Source organism: Alosa pseudoharengus, unplaced genomic scaffold (genome assembly GCF_046254945.1).
Source record: "Alosa pseudoharengus isolate Yale_2024_CS ecotype anadromous, Long Island Sound unplaced genomic scaffold, YU_APseudo_1.1 YU_APseudo_1.1_scf_1, whole genome shotgun sequence".
Taxonomy (NCBI): domain Eukaryota; kingdom Metazoa; phylum Chordata; class Actinopteri; order Clupeiformes; family Clupeidae; genus Alosa; species Alosa pseudoharengus.
In genome coordinates, this window is record NW_027468564.1 from 3484314 (window position 1) to 3500609 (window position 16296).

At 39.5% G+C, this 16296-nt stretch overlaps 1 protein-coding gene and 1 long non-coding RNA gene across 2 annotated transcripts; both read left to right on the top strand.

The window, feature by feature from the left end:
- Positions 1 to 368: 368 nt before the first annotated feature.
- Positions 369 to 8390, top strand: LOC143121133 (uncharacterized). Its single transcript, XM_076281524.1, has 3 exons — positions 369 to 459; positions 5526 to 5806; positions 6038 to 8390. Exons 2-3 carry the CDS (start codon positions 5599 to 5601, stop codon positions 7330 to 7332), a joined length of 1503 nt encoding a protein of 500 aa, XP_076137639.1. The 5' UTR covers positions 369 to 459; positions 5526 to 5598; the 3' UTR covers positions 7333 to 8390.
- Positions 8391 to 11928: 3538 nt separating this feature from the next.
- Positions 11929 to 14228, top strand: LOC143121222 (uncharacterized). Its single transcript, XR_012986442.1, has 4 exons — positions 11929 to 12268; positions 12859 to 12960; positions 13063 to 13190; positions 13704 to 14228. It is a non-coding gene; the product is annotated as an uncharacterized LOC143121222 (long non-coding RNA).
- Positions 14229 to 16296: the final 2068 nt, after the last annotated feature.

Below are 16296 nucleotides of genomic sequence, written 5' to 3' on the forward strand. Positions count from 1 at the left end.
TCACCATCTCCCCTAGAGTAAGGTAAGTGAGCCAATTTGTCTCGAAAAGACTCCTTAAAAAAGTCAGTGAGTCTCTGTGTGTGTGTGTGTGTTTTCACTAACCACGAATGAGACATTTTAGATTATTTCTATTGGGGCAAATAATAGTGTCTGTCTGTCGCTGTCTATATGATTTAAATTAAACCATAGACAGTATGAAATAGATCTAAACAAGCCAAAAACGTTCCAAATCCAAATATCTGCAGTGACACTCCATTCCCGGCGGTGGCAGTATGGAATAGTTGTCTACTTGGTTTGCCAGTAACCGTGAGTCCACGAGTTTGTAAGGAAGTAATGTCGGTTCAAGAATGCTTTATTTGACTTGTGAAGATAAACACTGTTTCTCGTCTTATCCTACACACCAGATCAGCAGATCTCCGTGAGCAGTACAGCGTGTGTGGAGCAGTGGACTTACTTGAGGTAGACTCGTTTAATGTCTATGCTACGTTACACACAAACAGCTCGATTTCTTATGCATATGCTACCATCTCGCTATCCGGAGATATTCTTTGGTCACCGCTATTTACCGATTTACGGCGCCCATTGACTTCCATTCAACACATGAAAACAAAACGTCTATTATGCGGTTAAACTAACCGCCGTCATGCTATCCGGCAAAAGATTCTTTGGACGCCGCTATTTATGGATTTCCGGCTCCCATTGACTTACATTGAACACATGTAAACAAAACGTCAATTATGTGCTCAAACTAACGCCGCTGACTTATTAAAACCACCATTCCACTTTGATACGAAACTACATAATTGTACAACATTTATACAACAAAAATCACAGAATTTGGATCAAGTAATGTGGAGAAATCTTATGCAAAGTGTCAACCCCTAACAATGTGCCCATTGCCCAAATTTATGGTCGACGAATGTCAGAGTAATGACATTGAAAAAGGTACCTTAATGATACACTTTAATTTATAAAGGTACGAAGTATAAAAAGAAAAACACAATTTATCAGATGGATTACCCAAATAAACATTTATTCGAGGGCACATCTATTCCCAGAACTATAATGGGTGTTAAATATTCCACAACCACTAGATGGCAGCATGACACAGCACATAAAGTACACCTACGTGTCGCTGCGACCTGAAGGATGGCGTGGTTGAATATCCACTTCTCCTGCACTTCGGGTCTAAGGGTGCATTCAGAGCACCTCGGAATGACAAGGACCGCCCCCATGGCTACTTTGTTTTTCCGACAGCAAGTGTTCAAGTGCTTAGCCATCGAATGTGTGACAAACACGGATGCCACAACAAAGGTTAAAACATACACTCACTAATCCTAAACAAACAACTGTATTTGCTTAAAATATAGTGTAAGATGCTCGTGAAAGAAAGATATGCAGCTTTTCAAGTGATAAAAAGGGCAAATTCCCAAGTTCACATTAAAACTGTTGGACATGAAAGGCCACATGGACTACAAACGAACTACAACGTGACGACAAAAGTGATGACGAGCCCCTAACTGGGCAACTCTGTTAGCAAAATCTAGCCCCAGTTTCCGACCTCTGACTCACACATTAAGTGACGTGAATGACGCGGAATGATGATGTTTTCACTCGGAGAAAGGTTTTTACAGAGCCCATCTACGGAGAGCCTTGCCACTCCGTATTAAGTCCCATTGTACCGAATTTTGGTTGCAGTTCCACTAGATTTCCACTGGGGGCGATCGCCATGAGTGCAGAATGAATGGGAGTCAATGGAGCTAGACGGCTAAATTTGCCTCTTTCACCTGATTGTCGTTGACAAATCTCAGATTTGATTGTAGTTTGTATAACTTCAACATGGGTTATAGGTCAAAAGTTGAATGAACGAGTACTTATGTCCTTTTGATTTCTTACAGGTTGGGTCGTTGTTGCCCATAACACGCTAGCATTGTGCTAATGAATGACGTCATTGACACGTTTGAAAGGCTTTTTAGAACAATTAAGTGACTTTAAAAAATATAATACTCAACCAAGTGTATTTTCTTTGCCTCCCCTTTCGAAAACAATATTCAAATTACTTGGAAAAAAATTATATCCAGAGAAAAGTGGATTTTGAGGGGTACAGCTCCATAGACCTCCATGCATTCTGCACTCGTGGACGAGCGCCCTCATGTGGAACCACAGAAGGAACTGCAACCAGTTCAGAAACCGGAAGTTTTCCGAGAGTGGCAGTTCTCCCCTTATTAGACATTCTCTGGTTTTTACGAAGCCCATGAACGCTAGGTAATAGCGGGTGAATTGTATGACCACCAGATGACGCCATTTCACTGCACCTCGGGCCTAATAGCTGCTGTAACTTCGTTTAAGTAATAAGCCTCGAGGAGCCGACGGTTACACTTGTTTTAGGGGCGTTGTTAGCCACGCTGCGCAAGCCTGGTAGGCTACAGGAGAAGCCCATAGGCTACAGTCGCGTGTGTTTGTGGTGATTTTTCCATGTATTAACAAAATAATAATGTAACATTAAAGAAATAGCCTACATAGATAAAAAAAAAAAAAACTAAATAATTACACCAAAAAAGTAAAGAATCTTTATCATTGATAAGGTTACTGAAAATCAAATATAGGCCTAGCCTACAATTAGCCCATTTCACAAGATGGGGCCGCTATGTAAATCAACTTCCTGTGGAACAGCACTGTCCCATAGACAGCAAAAGAAAAGTCCACAGGAAAGACAAAAGCAGGAAGATGTTTTACCCTGCCAATTAAGGCATCATTAACATCAATAAGGCCGGACACCTGGACACTGTGAAATAGGCTTATTGTGTTCCACAGACAATATGTCCTACAGATAATAACAACAGTAAGAACATAGGCTAACCTAAGTCATGACGACACGAGGGCTTAAGTCTCATGTAGCTACCAAGCACGTCTGTGTCTGCGACAGTTATATAGCTCCAATATTAATTGTGTCGCCAATAAATATATGCTAACATGAATCTCATCAGTCACCTATAGATAAGGGTAAGGCTATAACATATGTAGGCTATAATGTAAAAATAGGGTCATATCATATAATGTTGACTTATTAAGATGGGGGAGAGAGCTGGACATATTACACTGAACTAACTGTTCATTGTTGAAAATCAATCAAAAGTTTGTAGTTGATCCGGATGTCATTGGTCGCAAGGACCAATATATATATATATATGCACACACACACATTACATACATACACATATAAATGTAGCGTGACAAGTGTGTTTACATATATCTCTGTATATATATATATATATGTATGTATATATATTAGGGCTGTCAAAATAACTGATTAATTTCGATTAATTAATTTGAATAAATTAGTGCAGATTAATCGATTCCGTATGACCTTTGACCCCGAGCCGTTCTAGTCAGTAAAAATTAGACTGTAAAATGAAGGAGAGAGAAGAAAACGTGCTGCCTGGATCATTGATTGGAACATTTACTTTTAAAAAACGGCCTGATGGTGTTGAAAAAAAAGTCCTCTGCAATGTCTGCAGCAAGGAATTTGCATATCACCGGAGTTCATCAACTCTATAGTCGCACATCAATGCAAAGAAATAAGTGTTGACATTGAGGGGAGTGTTAATTTATTTTCATTGTGTCCCCTAGGTTATATCTGTGGCCTGAATTGCCTTGTATGTGAAAAAAAAAACTTCTTCCCAAAGCACTTTTGAATTTATTTCCTCAGCATATTAGGTCATATCATAGATTATTATGGCAATTATTTAAACAGTGAAAATAATAATAAAAGAGTTTTTGAACTTTAATGTCACTAATGCTGATTATTCAATGATTCATTTGAATTTAAATATTTAAAATACAGCAAAAATTATATATGCGATTAATTTAGATTAATTAATCACAGAGTGTGTAATTAATTAGATTAATTAATCGATTGACAGCCCTAATATATATATATATATATATATATATATATATACATATACATACATACACATATAAATGTAGCATGACAAGTGTGTTTACATGCAGCACTAACTGTTTACAAGCAATAACTTCAGTTCAGTAAAACCGACGACCTGTTCTGTATTGCTCTTTCTCTCTCTCTCTCTCTGTGTGTGTATATATATATATATATTTGCACACACACACACACATTACATACATACACATAAATGTAGCGTGACAAGTGTGTGTTTACATGCAGCACTAACTTCAGTTCAGACCGACAACCTGTTCTGTATTGCTCTCTCTCTCTCTCTCTCTGTATATATGTATATATATATATATATATATATATATATATATATATATGTGTGTGTGTGTGCGTGTTATATATACATATATATATATATATACATACATACACACACACATACAGTATATCCATGCATACATATGTATTGTATGTAGTATTGCATTACTAGCCTATTCTAATTTGGTTTGTTCTATTGACATGGAATGAATGAACAGGCACACGTGACTATGGAGTAGGTCTACTTCACAATTCAGATTTTCAGATGGTGCGTTGTGGCTGACAACGGCCCTAAAATCTCGAGTGTCTAGATTTATTGTTGGTTCCTGGTTGCTGTAGTGCAATGATATCATCTGCTGGCCGTGCCGCGCAATAGCGCCACAACATATGTAATTTCACTGGACATTACGGTAAAAATCTTGTTTTTCCTTACTAATATTCGTGTCATCCAGCAAACATATTGCTTAATTCTTTTGACATTTCGTTCCTTTATAAATTGTAATGTAATATAAAGGTACGTTTTTGAATATCATTACTCTGACATGTGAGGGATAACGGCCACCGACGTGACCTGTTATACGTGACTCATGGACAAGGGGAAATGCCATTAACTCGGCGTCACGGAGCGGCAATTTTCTTAATATCGATATTTCTCCACAATACTTAATCCAAATTCTGTAATTTTTGCTGGATAAATGTTGTACAAAAATGTAGTTTTGTATCAAAGTGGAATGTTTTTTGTCATAAGTCAGCGGCGTTAGTTTGAGCACATAATTGACGTTTTGTTTACATGTGTTCAATGTAAGTCAATGGGCGCCGGTATTCGGCCAATGGCGGCGTCCAAAGAATCTTTTGCCGGATAGCATGACGGCGGTGTTAAACTAACGTTGCGGACTTATGCCAGGAACCATTTCTCTTTAATAATAATAAACTACATTTTGGTACAACTTATATACAGCAGGAATATTGTTGTTTTTAAGGGTGATTGTGTTATTTGTTTGTTATATTTATTGTGTCTGTGTTTTAGAAACCCACCTGTGGAGTCAAAGACAAATTTCCACTTTTTATGGACGAAAAAAGCTATATTAATTATTATTATTATTATTATTATTATTATTATATAATTTGAGCAGCGGTTGCTACGTTACATACAATATCAGAGATCAATTTCTTAAATTAACTTCCTCGAACATGGGAAAGTGGTAAATGGAAATAAGTATGTGTTATTGATGTTGTTTTTGTGTACGGTATTTTAGGTAATCTTTTGTTTTTGTGTCGTTCTGATTAGAAACTAGAAAACTTTGAATGGGATCATCGATCTTGGACGTCCATTTAGTCAGCACGTTGACCAGCTGAGCGTGATGGTGAAAGAAGATTTAAAAGAGGAGGAATATGGTCATATGATTTCATGTCCAGATGAAGATGAAAAGCCCTTTGCAGAGCTTCACTGTAAAACTGAAACAGACGTCACAGAGTCCAACGTTACTTACAATGAAACACAACAGACGATCGCGGAGATTGAAGTGAAGATTGAAGATGATGAACAAGAACACGATTATCTGCTGGGAAGTAAGTCCTTTCAGATATGACTCCCCTGTTAACCATATTCTTTGTTTAGTTTTTTTCTCAGAGCAGTGAATTTCATGTCTGTCTGAAATGCTCTGCTATTTTGAAGGAAAAATATGACTATACAGGGCATATTTAACAGGTTCAGTGCTGACTAGGGCTGTCATAATGTAACATCTGTCTGTCATAATAGAACGTCAGTCTCATTGTAAATCCACCTTGTAACTCTTCCAGATGAATCAGAACACCCACAGCAGAAGATCCATGGGCAGAATGATGAAGTGCAACTCAAAGGAAGGCTGCACCACTGCACCGTCTGTAGGAAGAGTTTCACAGCCCTGAGAGAACTCAAGAAACACCAGCAAACACACTCTCTTGGTGTTAATCAAAGCTGTGCTGGCAAAAGACATGAATGTGTTCATTGTGGAAAAGTTTTTTCACAAGTTTCACGTCTGAAAACCCATATGCTAGTACATACTGGGGAGAAACACATATGTGCCCATTGTGGAAAAGCATTTTCACGAATTCGAAATCTTAAAACCCATATGCGAATACACACTGGAGAAAAGTCTCATGAATGTGACCAGTGTGGGAAAGTTTTCCCACACATCTCAGCGCTTAAAATCCATAGTTTGACTCACACAGGAGAGAAACCTCACAAATGTGTCCAGTGTGGAAAGATGTTTTCACGAATTCAGAATCTTAAAACCCACATGCGAATTCACACTGGAGAGAAGCCACATGTATGTGTCCATTGTGGAAAAGCTTTCAGAAACACATCAAATCTCAAATCTCATATGATGACGCACACTGGAGAGAAGCCCCACCTGTGTGTGCAGTGTGGAAAATCGTTTTTGCAAATTGCACATCTGAAAGCCCACATGCTAACTCACGCTAGTGAGAGGCCTCACATGTGTGTCCAGTGTGGAAGAGCCTTTTCAGAAAATTCACTCCTTAAAAGACATATTTTAACTCACAGCGGAGAGAAGCCTCATAAATGTGTCCAGTGTGGAAGAGCTTATTTACGTGCGTCCTCTCTTAACGCCCACATGCGTACACACACCGGAGAGAAGCCCCATGAATGTGCCCAGTGTGGAAAAGCTTTTCCACATATTTCAGCTCTTAAAACCCATATGCTAATTCACACTGAAGAGAAGCCTCACATATGTGCCCAGTGTGGAAAAGGTTTTGCACTAATTCCTTATCTTAAATCCCATATGCTAACACACAGTGAAGAGAAGCCTCATACATGTATCCAGTGTGGAAAAGCTTTTACAAAAATGTCAAGTCTTAATTACCATATGATGACGCACACCGGAGAGAAGCCTCACGAATGTGTCCATTGTGGAAAAGCTTTTAAAAAAATGTCAAATCTTAATATCCATATGATGACACACACTGGAAAGAAGCCCCACATATGTGCCCAGTGTGGAAAAGCTTATTCACGACTTCAGAACCTTAAAACCCACATGCTTGTACACACTGGAGAGAAGTTGCGTGAATGTGTCATCACACCTCCAGACTTCTGAACAGTTTTCATCCATGAGCCATAAAATAATATCCTGACCCCGCCCATCCTATATCTGACCACACCCACCTCATATATATGGCCCCGCCCATCCCAGATCTGACCACACCCACCTCCTATATCTGGTGTTATATATAAAGTGTTATATAACCTTATATAACCTTATATGAAAATAAGAAAAATCTAGCTAGATTTTTACAGTATCTTAACATAAGATTATAACAATTAGTAAAATGTCACTTTTTGCGGTGTAAACATCAGGAAAAATGCAGAAATATATTTACAGCAAAGATAGACCCATTGCATTGTTTCCTGACTGTTGTGGTGTTTATTGTTAGTTTGTAAAGTTTAGGCAAAGTATGAGGTAACGTTCTGTGAGGAATCTGATCAATGTGATGACAAAACCCTTTTTATAATTGTCAATTCAATGAAAAACTGATTTCATTTAAGTTCTACAACCAAGAAGAGTGAATACTCAAATTTCAAGTAATCATCATTCACATCATACCATACCATGGCATTGTGTTGGCGTTACGGATGTGACAGTTTTGCGTGGAATTGCCCAATTTTGTTTTCTATAATGTTTATTATTGTTTTCTAAAAATCTGTTATCTGTTTCTCTAAAGTGTTTGACATTGGCCATACTGCACATTCACTCTCCTTTCGTCTGCTACAGAACATTGGAGACGATGGAATATCTATTTCTTTCTTTACTTGTTCTCTTTTTTCTTCCTGATATACGTGGCACTTGTATAGATGTGAGGGATTGGGTCTGATGTATAACAACCTATTCAAAAGATTGAATTGATGCAAATGTAACACTTGGTGGGCTAATGTAGGCCATATAGGCCATTTGCTCACATTTGTCTGATTCATTGACCAGAAGAACTGACTGATTGGTGGACATGGGGCATTGCTCACTATTCTGTCTATCAATATCCCCAACCACTCACTCATCTCCTTGATACCTGACGGAGACCTCTGGTCAAAACGTTGTAGCTTAAAGGAGAATTCCGGTGTGATTTTGACCTAAAGTGTTTTGAAACATGATACCGAGTGTGAACGTATGTCTCATAGCCCATCTCGGCTTGTCCCCTGCACTCCGAAATCTGGCGCTAGTTAGCCGATGCTACCAACAAGGCGGTCAATGGTTGTGCCTCGGCATCGGCATAGCCATGCAAATAAATCACTGTTTTACACCATTTACGAGGCTCAATGTATCTCCACACTTCATTGGTAGACTTCCAAGGGCCCTGACATTTAAAACGAGACATTGAGAACTTTGAAAAAGCACTGGTAGTTTACTTACAAGACGATTTATACAGACAGTATCTTCTCGAAGTTTAGCGTTTGCAGCCATCTTGAATTTAGTCACGATAAGTCGAGCGACGAGTAAGAATGAACAGGTATGATAAGGGATTAGATTCCAAAAATAATTCTGTGGAAATGCATGGATTACAGTTTCTTCCAGTAGCAGCAACTGGAATCCATGCATTTCCACAGAATTATTTTTGGAATCTGATCCCTTATCATACCTGTTCATTCTTACTCGTCGCTCGACTTATCGTGACTAAATTCAAGATGGCTGCAAACGCTAAACTTCGAGAAGATACTGTCTGTATATATCGTCTTGTAAGTAAACTACCAGTGCTTTTTCAAAGTTCTCAATGTCTCGTTTTAAATGTCAGGGCCCTTGGAAGTCTGCCAATGAAGTGTGGAGATACATTGAGCCTCGTAAATGGTGTAAAACAGTGATTTATTTGCATGGCTATGCCGATGCCGAGGCACAACCATTGACCGCCTTGTTGGTAGCATCGGCTAACTAGCGCCAGATTTCGGAGTGCAGGGGACAAGCCGAGATGGGCTATGAGACATACGTTCACACTCGGTATCATGTTTCAAAACACTTTAGGTCAAAATCACACCGGAATTCTCCTTTAAATAAACCACTCTGGGAACATATATGACAGTGTGCGGGTATTTCTTTATTTTTTAATTAATAACAATATAGCACCTTAATCATATTAATTTGAGTAGGCTAATGCCAAAGAACCATTCCTGCCTCAAAACCTGGATTGCTGCTATAGAAAGGTGCGGTCCAGAATCATTGTGGAGACTTGGAGAGGCTTGGTATAGAGGTCTGCACTCCCGCGGTAGACCCGCGGGTCCCGACGCAAAAGAGTGCGGCGCGGGACAACTTTTGAAAGCTCTTTGCGGGAGCGGGCGGGATGAGAGAGGTGCGGGTGCGGGACAAACCGATGATTCACTGCACTCCCGCAAATTAAATATGTGCGTAAAATTAAATATGGAAATGATTAAAGTGCTGTTCATAACTATAGTTCAGCTGGATGTTCTGTTAGGCAGCATTAAAAAACGGGGTTTAAGCATAACTGACGGATAGCAGGCATAGGGTTACCACACGTTCTGGTTTTCCCGGGATTGTTCTCTTTTTTTAATGTCTGTCCCGGAAAATTGATAATCTTTCCCGGGACACCAAACCGTTTTTTGGTGCAAAGGCACTTTTATTATTTTAAGTATTCCCTAGTTTCACTTTCAATAAAACCTACGTTCCGCTCCTGCAATCCTACTATTTTTCTTAAGTTATCTTGATCGTATCCTGCTGTCGGAGGCAGGCATGCGCTTATTTGATTGGTTGTAATGCAGACCTGCGAAACGAAAGTTTACCTTAACCATCAGCATCACCTAGCAACTACCGGCCGCGCGCAGCAAGCATGTCCAAGAGAGTGAGTGCGTGCCTATGGTGCGTGCGGGTAGGATTAGATTGGAGAGGGTAGCTTAGCCTAGTAAAAAGAAAGGACATTTCAGTTCGTTTTGGTTTGATAAAATGGGGCGCGAGACGGAGGAGGATATAGGCCTACAATCAAAGTCAGGGCCAGCGGCGAAGAAAAAGAGAGGCTACAGAGTAGGCCTACACAACGCCGACAGGGTGAAAATGGGTAACTTTTCGGAGTGGGTAAGCTAACAACTTAATATTATGCATAGGCTAGTATTGTTAATGTTTTATGGATTAGCCTTAGCCTATATCTTAAAAGAGCTGGTGAAAGGGCACCGTTTATACTCAGCAACCTTAAAGTGACAATGAATGCACCATTTATAGTTAAACAGTATAACATTAGCATGAGTTAATAAATTATTATGTTAAACCAGTAATAGGCCTAGTATAATTAAAGGCATTTAACATAAATTTTTTTTTTGGGGGGGAGGGGGGAGGGGGGGGGGGTCGGCAATGAATGTCCCGGATTTTCACAAATCAAATGTGGCAACCCTACCTATAGCCTATATTGCCGTTTACGTGGGTTCAATTTGTTCCTGCTGCTCATTGTCAAAAATCGAAAGCATGACAGAGGAATAGGGCACCAGACTAGGCCTATACTTCAGTTGTTAGCCAGAACCAAGAAACTGACATCTGGAGTCTTTCTCAGGTGTTCGTGCTCCTTTCATGAGACAGAAAGAAAAACTGAATAGGCTATCCCTCCTGCATGCGGGCTTTAGCGGGGGGGAGCGGGACATCATGTTACAGATGCGGGCGGGAGCGGGACTAAAAATGACACATTACTGCGGGAGCGGGACAGAATATTGCGGGAGCGGGCGGGCGCGGGACTGAAGAATCAGTCCAGCGCAGACCTCTAGCTTGGTAGCTATGTTGAGTGTTGTGATGGCAAATAAAGATGTTTCCATCGACTATTTACAAGTGATTTTGGACAAGCTGTTTTTCCTTAAAATGTCAAATACATCTTCACAATACCCAGCAGTAATGGACTACCACCTCTGCATTCACATTAGGCTACACTGTTAGACTTAACTGTAATTTCCCAGTATCCTTACCGCAAAATGGCCAGTAAAATACCACAACATTATCATTACAGTATCACTACTGTATTTTGCATTGCATTATGGGTATTTTGATGACGTTTCATACAATTTATGGTAACTTACTGGGAAATAGGTAGTTTGTGGTAGCGCTACTGTTAAACACTTTCACAGTAGATAAAAACAACAGTAGTGCTACCATAACTTTAAATGTCTCCAGCAGCTGTTAAACATATCCCAGTTACTTACACAGTAAAATCGGCAGTGTAAAATTTGGAGTGTAAAATTCCATATGCACTTAGAGAGTTTCTTTTAATCATGCAAGTGTAAAATAACCCTAAGAGTTGATTACTTTGCACTTTGCTCTGAAGAAATTATGTTGGTAGCAGCTAACCACCAGCTCCGCTCTAGAATCTTTGGTAACCGCGCCTCCAAAGACAGCCAACGGCTCCGCGCGCGACTCTGCTGATTTCAAATTTTCCTGTTGGATTTTCAGTTCACTTCACCATGGAGTTGGTTGCACGGAATTTACGGTGAGTTTGATGAACATATTTTGTGTAAGCTAAATGTTGTTTGGAAAATTGACAACAAGGCATGATTTATTTTTTAAAAATGACATAGGTTAGATTACGTTGTTAATCATTTAGTTCTAAGGTTTTGTTGCTTTTGTGCGCGCTTAAAGCTAGCACTAACTTGACTAGTTCATGGTAACCTAACGTTAACGTTATCATACCTATTTTAAGCGCGAATGTTAGCTAGCACCTTATAGCTAACTCTTTAGTGTGGCGGACCTTATTTGAAAGCAAACGGGCTGCCGAAATAATAAGAGATGTTATTGCTTTTAGAAAATTGAAGTAATGTGGGTAATTACAATTAGCGTTATTAGTTGGGGGGCGTTACATTCATAACGTTAGTAAACCATTTTTCATGATTGCAAGATTATGTCACTTAACGTCAACGTGAGGCATAGGCTTAAAATACATTGCCTAATTGTGTATCGTTTGATTTGCTCTACAGGACTAACCCCAGATGCTGATAAAAATACAGGACTGAACAAAAGTTTGTGCGTGTCACTGAGCTGAAGTTCAGAATTTTTCTGGATGATGGTAGGCTATGTGTTAAACTATCCTTGATGCGCTAACTTATACTTAATGTTGTGTGCAGGCACGGTTGTCTTCTTATGTAACGTTAGCCTGTTGCTTTGCTTCGCCTTTGATGACATGTAAATACAAACTTGATATTGGCATGTGAACCTTGACGGTGTGTTCCGAGTAACGTTAATTGATTCATTTCTTAAACGTAGACGTTTCAATGTATGCGAACGTTATACTCAATAATGGCTAATTTCAGTCCACATGTGATGGACTGAATTAGACGACAATGGACGAAATTCGCAAGGTGCATCAACACAGTAAATTAAGTAAACGGTGTCATGTATACAGCCATGTGTTTATATTATGCTTCTGACATATTGCTACTATCTCTAAAATGGGGGTGATATTCCGTTTGGGATCCGATTTGATATAACTCAGAGCTTGTTTATTTCTGATGCGTCATACTGAAGGTGTAGTTCATTCTGCATTAAACTTTATTTAAACAACTATGTACAAAGATAAATGGACCAACTCAAGATAAAATGTTCAGTGAAATAATAATGCTGCCATTGTGATACATTGTATGTTGTCATCTCCTGTAGGACAAGACCATAGCCCAGAGCATGGCTTGCATCTGTCACGAGATCTTCAGGAGCTGATTGATGCAGCAGAGAGTGTGGGGAATGATGAAGAAAATGACGCAGGTCAGATACTTTAAAACAATTGAACGATTTTCTCTCAGTTGGAGTTGTTGATAAAGTTTGACTAAGCTGTTAATCACATCGATGTGCCTCTTTTTCATATAGCATGGGATCATGAACTTGCAGGGATACTTCTCTTACTCCACCTCATTCCACCGGTTGCACAAGGCCACAAAAGACCCGGGAAGATGTCTGCATCCATGGCAGAGAATCATGTTGTCATGTTCTTAAAGGTTGGTGGATGATTCTTGTTGCCATCAGTTATGCATGTGTGCCACCTTTTAGATTAGGCCCACGTTAAAGTGTTGCCTTCTGTTGCGTTGTTTCTTTCTTGCATTCAAATAATGAAATTTAACAAAATCGGTGTTGGTCAAAATATTTTCTCCACTTGCCTACCAGTACATAGTGCTTGTATCGAGATGTTCTCAAAGTAATGACGGCTCATATTTTTTCTCATTTAAGCTAAACGCAAGTAAAATCAAATTTCAGAAATAGAGTTAGAGTTTATGCACAAAATGCAACTTTTAACATTCTGCAATCACACTACATTATCAAGATTTACACTTTTATCCAGATTTACAGATTTATGTAGGCTACACTCAACACTCTTGAACCATACTATTGATATTGTCATACAAACATTGGATAATAACCTCCACCGTCAATGGAACATGGTCTGAATGTCTTTTTCATCATCTGATATGACACTTTAAGCCCTGCATTAAAGTGAAACAATTCATTCACAGACTGGAAACAGTGTACAAGAACATCTGGATGCCATAGGAGAGCAAGCAGCCATACCTCCTTGCAGCTGGACCCAAGAAGAACACCATCCATGCATACTACATTGTTCTCGACAAGTACGCCATCCCATGCATGTCAGCCAGTGCAGTTGGCGCCTTTGATGAACTGTTCAAGAGTCATTTTGTGTTCGGTACGTCCTACAACAAAGTACTTCACAATATGTACACCTTTATCCAAACAACAATCTACGAAATAGACGTCGGCCAGGTAAAGGAAACACCTAGGGTAGCAGAACTAAGAGCAAGGTTGCTCAATTGAGGAACAATACATAGTAATGATTTGGGTATAAATGCTATTCAATGTTGGTGTTTACTTCGCAATCTGCCACTCATGTTTGGTGACATTATCCCAGAGGGAAATGGTCATTGGTCTCTTCTTTCATTGTTGATACAGATAGTGAATATTGTATTTTCCCCTGTGTTAACTGAATGCCTAACAGTCTAACTGAAATATTTGATAGGTGAGCATCATTGGGCTGTATTTTGGGTCACCAGCGCATGGCGTAAAGTTCGTTATTCACCGGCGCGAAGTTGAATTCGTTATTTTGCACGATTATTTTTTAAGCATTGCGCCCAGGGGTGTGGCAATTAACAACCTAGGGTGGGACCTGGCGCATTGTCTAAAAATCGCTATCATACACCACCTAAACCTGGTCAGAAGTCAATGGCGAGTTGTTCATATGCTATTTTAAGAGCGAATGTCAACAGTCATATTGGCAGGTGCAAGCACCATCCTTCTATCATTCATGAACGCACACCAGCGCACGTCCATGCAAAGCATTACAAATTGCACGATTACAATGGTAAACATAATTAGAATAAAGATATTACGAAATACTGTACATCTCATGATGAGTAGTTATTCACCATAATTTGCAAATTGGTAATGACGGTTAAAAGTGATTAGGGGAGAGGCGAGAGACACGTATGGAGCACAGCTGAAGACGCACTGTCACGAGATATAAGCAACTCCTCTGAAGGATAAATGTTGTTTTATTCAGTCATTTGAGCAACATTAGGGTAAGTGTTGCTTTTTCCAGCCTATGTTTTCGATGGTAACCCATTGTCAGTCAATAGTGAAAGTAACTGCATATAACTGTCTTGTCGTTGACTGACTCCTTGGTGAAGTTAGTTTCACTTTGCCAATGAGTTCAAATAATAGATGAGTGCAAATGCGTGAAGGCTATGCTAGGTTTTAGTAAAGCATGGTTTAAGAATGACTATTCCATACGGTCTCGCAAGCAGCCTCCTTCAAATGCGCCGTTGAATGCCAAAATACCGATGCATTTATTTGACATATCGCGCATTGCGCCGTTAAAGGGAATGACAGATGTCATTGTCATTGGTTTAAAATGATGTTACGCCCCAAACACACCCATATGACTGATTAAAAGACCTAGGAACACCTTGTTACGCCATGCGCTCCACTTTTGAGAACGAAACCCCTCCCAATGTGAACTGGACATCCTACTAAATTTGAATAGACTTTTGACGAGTGACGATGCACTTTAGAATGTCATGATAGGGCCCATTGAGTATTCAAGCTTTTGTTCCCAGAATCTTTTAAAATGATTGCACTGTTGCATTACATTGTTGCAGATTTGAAGACTGAAGCTAGTTACATTGTCACATTCTTGTATTGTGCATGTACTGTAAAGTATTCAATAAAAAAGTATTTTTAATTAAAAATAAAAATCTCTTTTTCTATATATATATACAGTAAGGATATTGTACTGGACATTGCGGTAAGGACATAATACTGTTGAAGGAACTTACAGTTAGGCTACTGTAAAGGGATAGGTAGGTAACTCACTGGCAACACTGTTGCCAGTGAGTTACTGTAAAATTAAGTCTCAGTAGGGGCATACTGTACACTAAAATTGCGGTAAGGGTATCTTACTGTACACTAAAATTGCGGTAAGGGTTTCTTACTGGAAAACACATCTACAGTAAGGATACTGTAGAAGACTACTTACAGTAAGTCACTGGCAACAGTGTTGCCAGTGAGATACTGTAAAAATACAATAAAAAGTCTAACAGTGTACATGCTCCTGCGATTCATGAAGGAAATCCAAACAGTAGGCATAATTAGGGGCAACCGTGTCCTACTGGTTAGCGCTTTGGACTTGTAACCGGAGGGTTGCCGGTTCGAACCCCGACCAGTAGGCACGGCTGAAGTGCCCTTGAGCAATTGGCACCTTACCCCTCACTGCTCCCCGAGCGCCGCTGTAGCAGGCAGCTCACTGCGCCGGGATTAATGTGCTTCACCTCGCTGAGTGTGTTTCACTAATTCATGGATTGGGATAAATACAGACCAAATTTCCCTCACAGGATCAATAGCGTTTATACTTTAATTTATATTCATCTTGAGAAGAGGAGCAATATGGTTGATATTGCTTTGGAATGATATGGCAAAGCAGTTTAGTCTGTAGGCCCATCTAAAACCTGACAACACATAGTCTACATTCAGAGTTCACAGACTTTTGCTTGTCTCCTAATTATCTTCAGCTATAATGTTATGAGAATTGTGATTTGG

Coding starts and splice junctions, on each gene's coding strand:
- LOC143121133 (XM_076281524.1), top strand. CDS start 5,599: ATGGTGAAAGAAGATTTAAAAGAGGAGGAATATGGTCATATGATTTCA. Junction 5,807..6,037: donor ACACGATTATCTGCTGGGAA/GTAAGTCCTTTC, acceptor TAACTCTTCCAG/ATGAATCAGAACACCCACAG.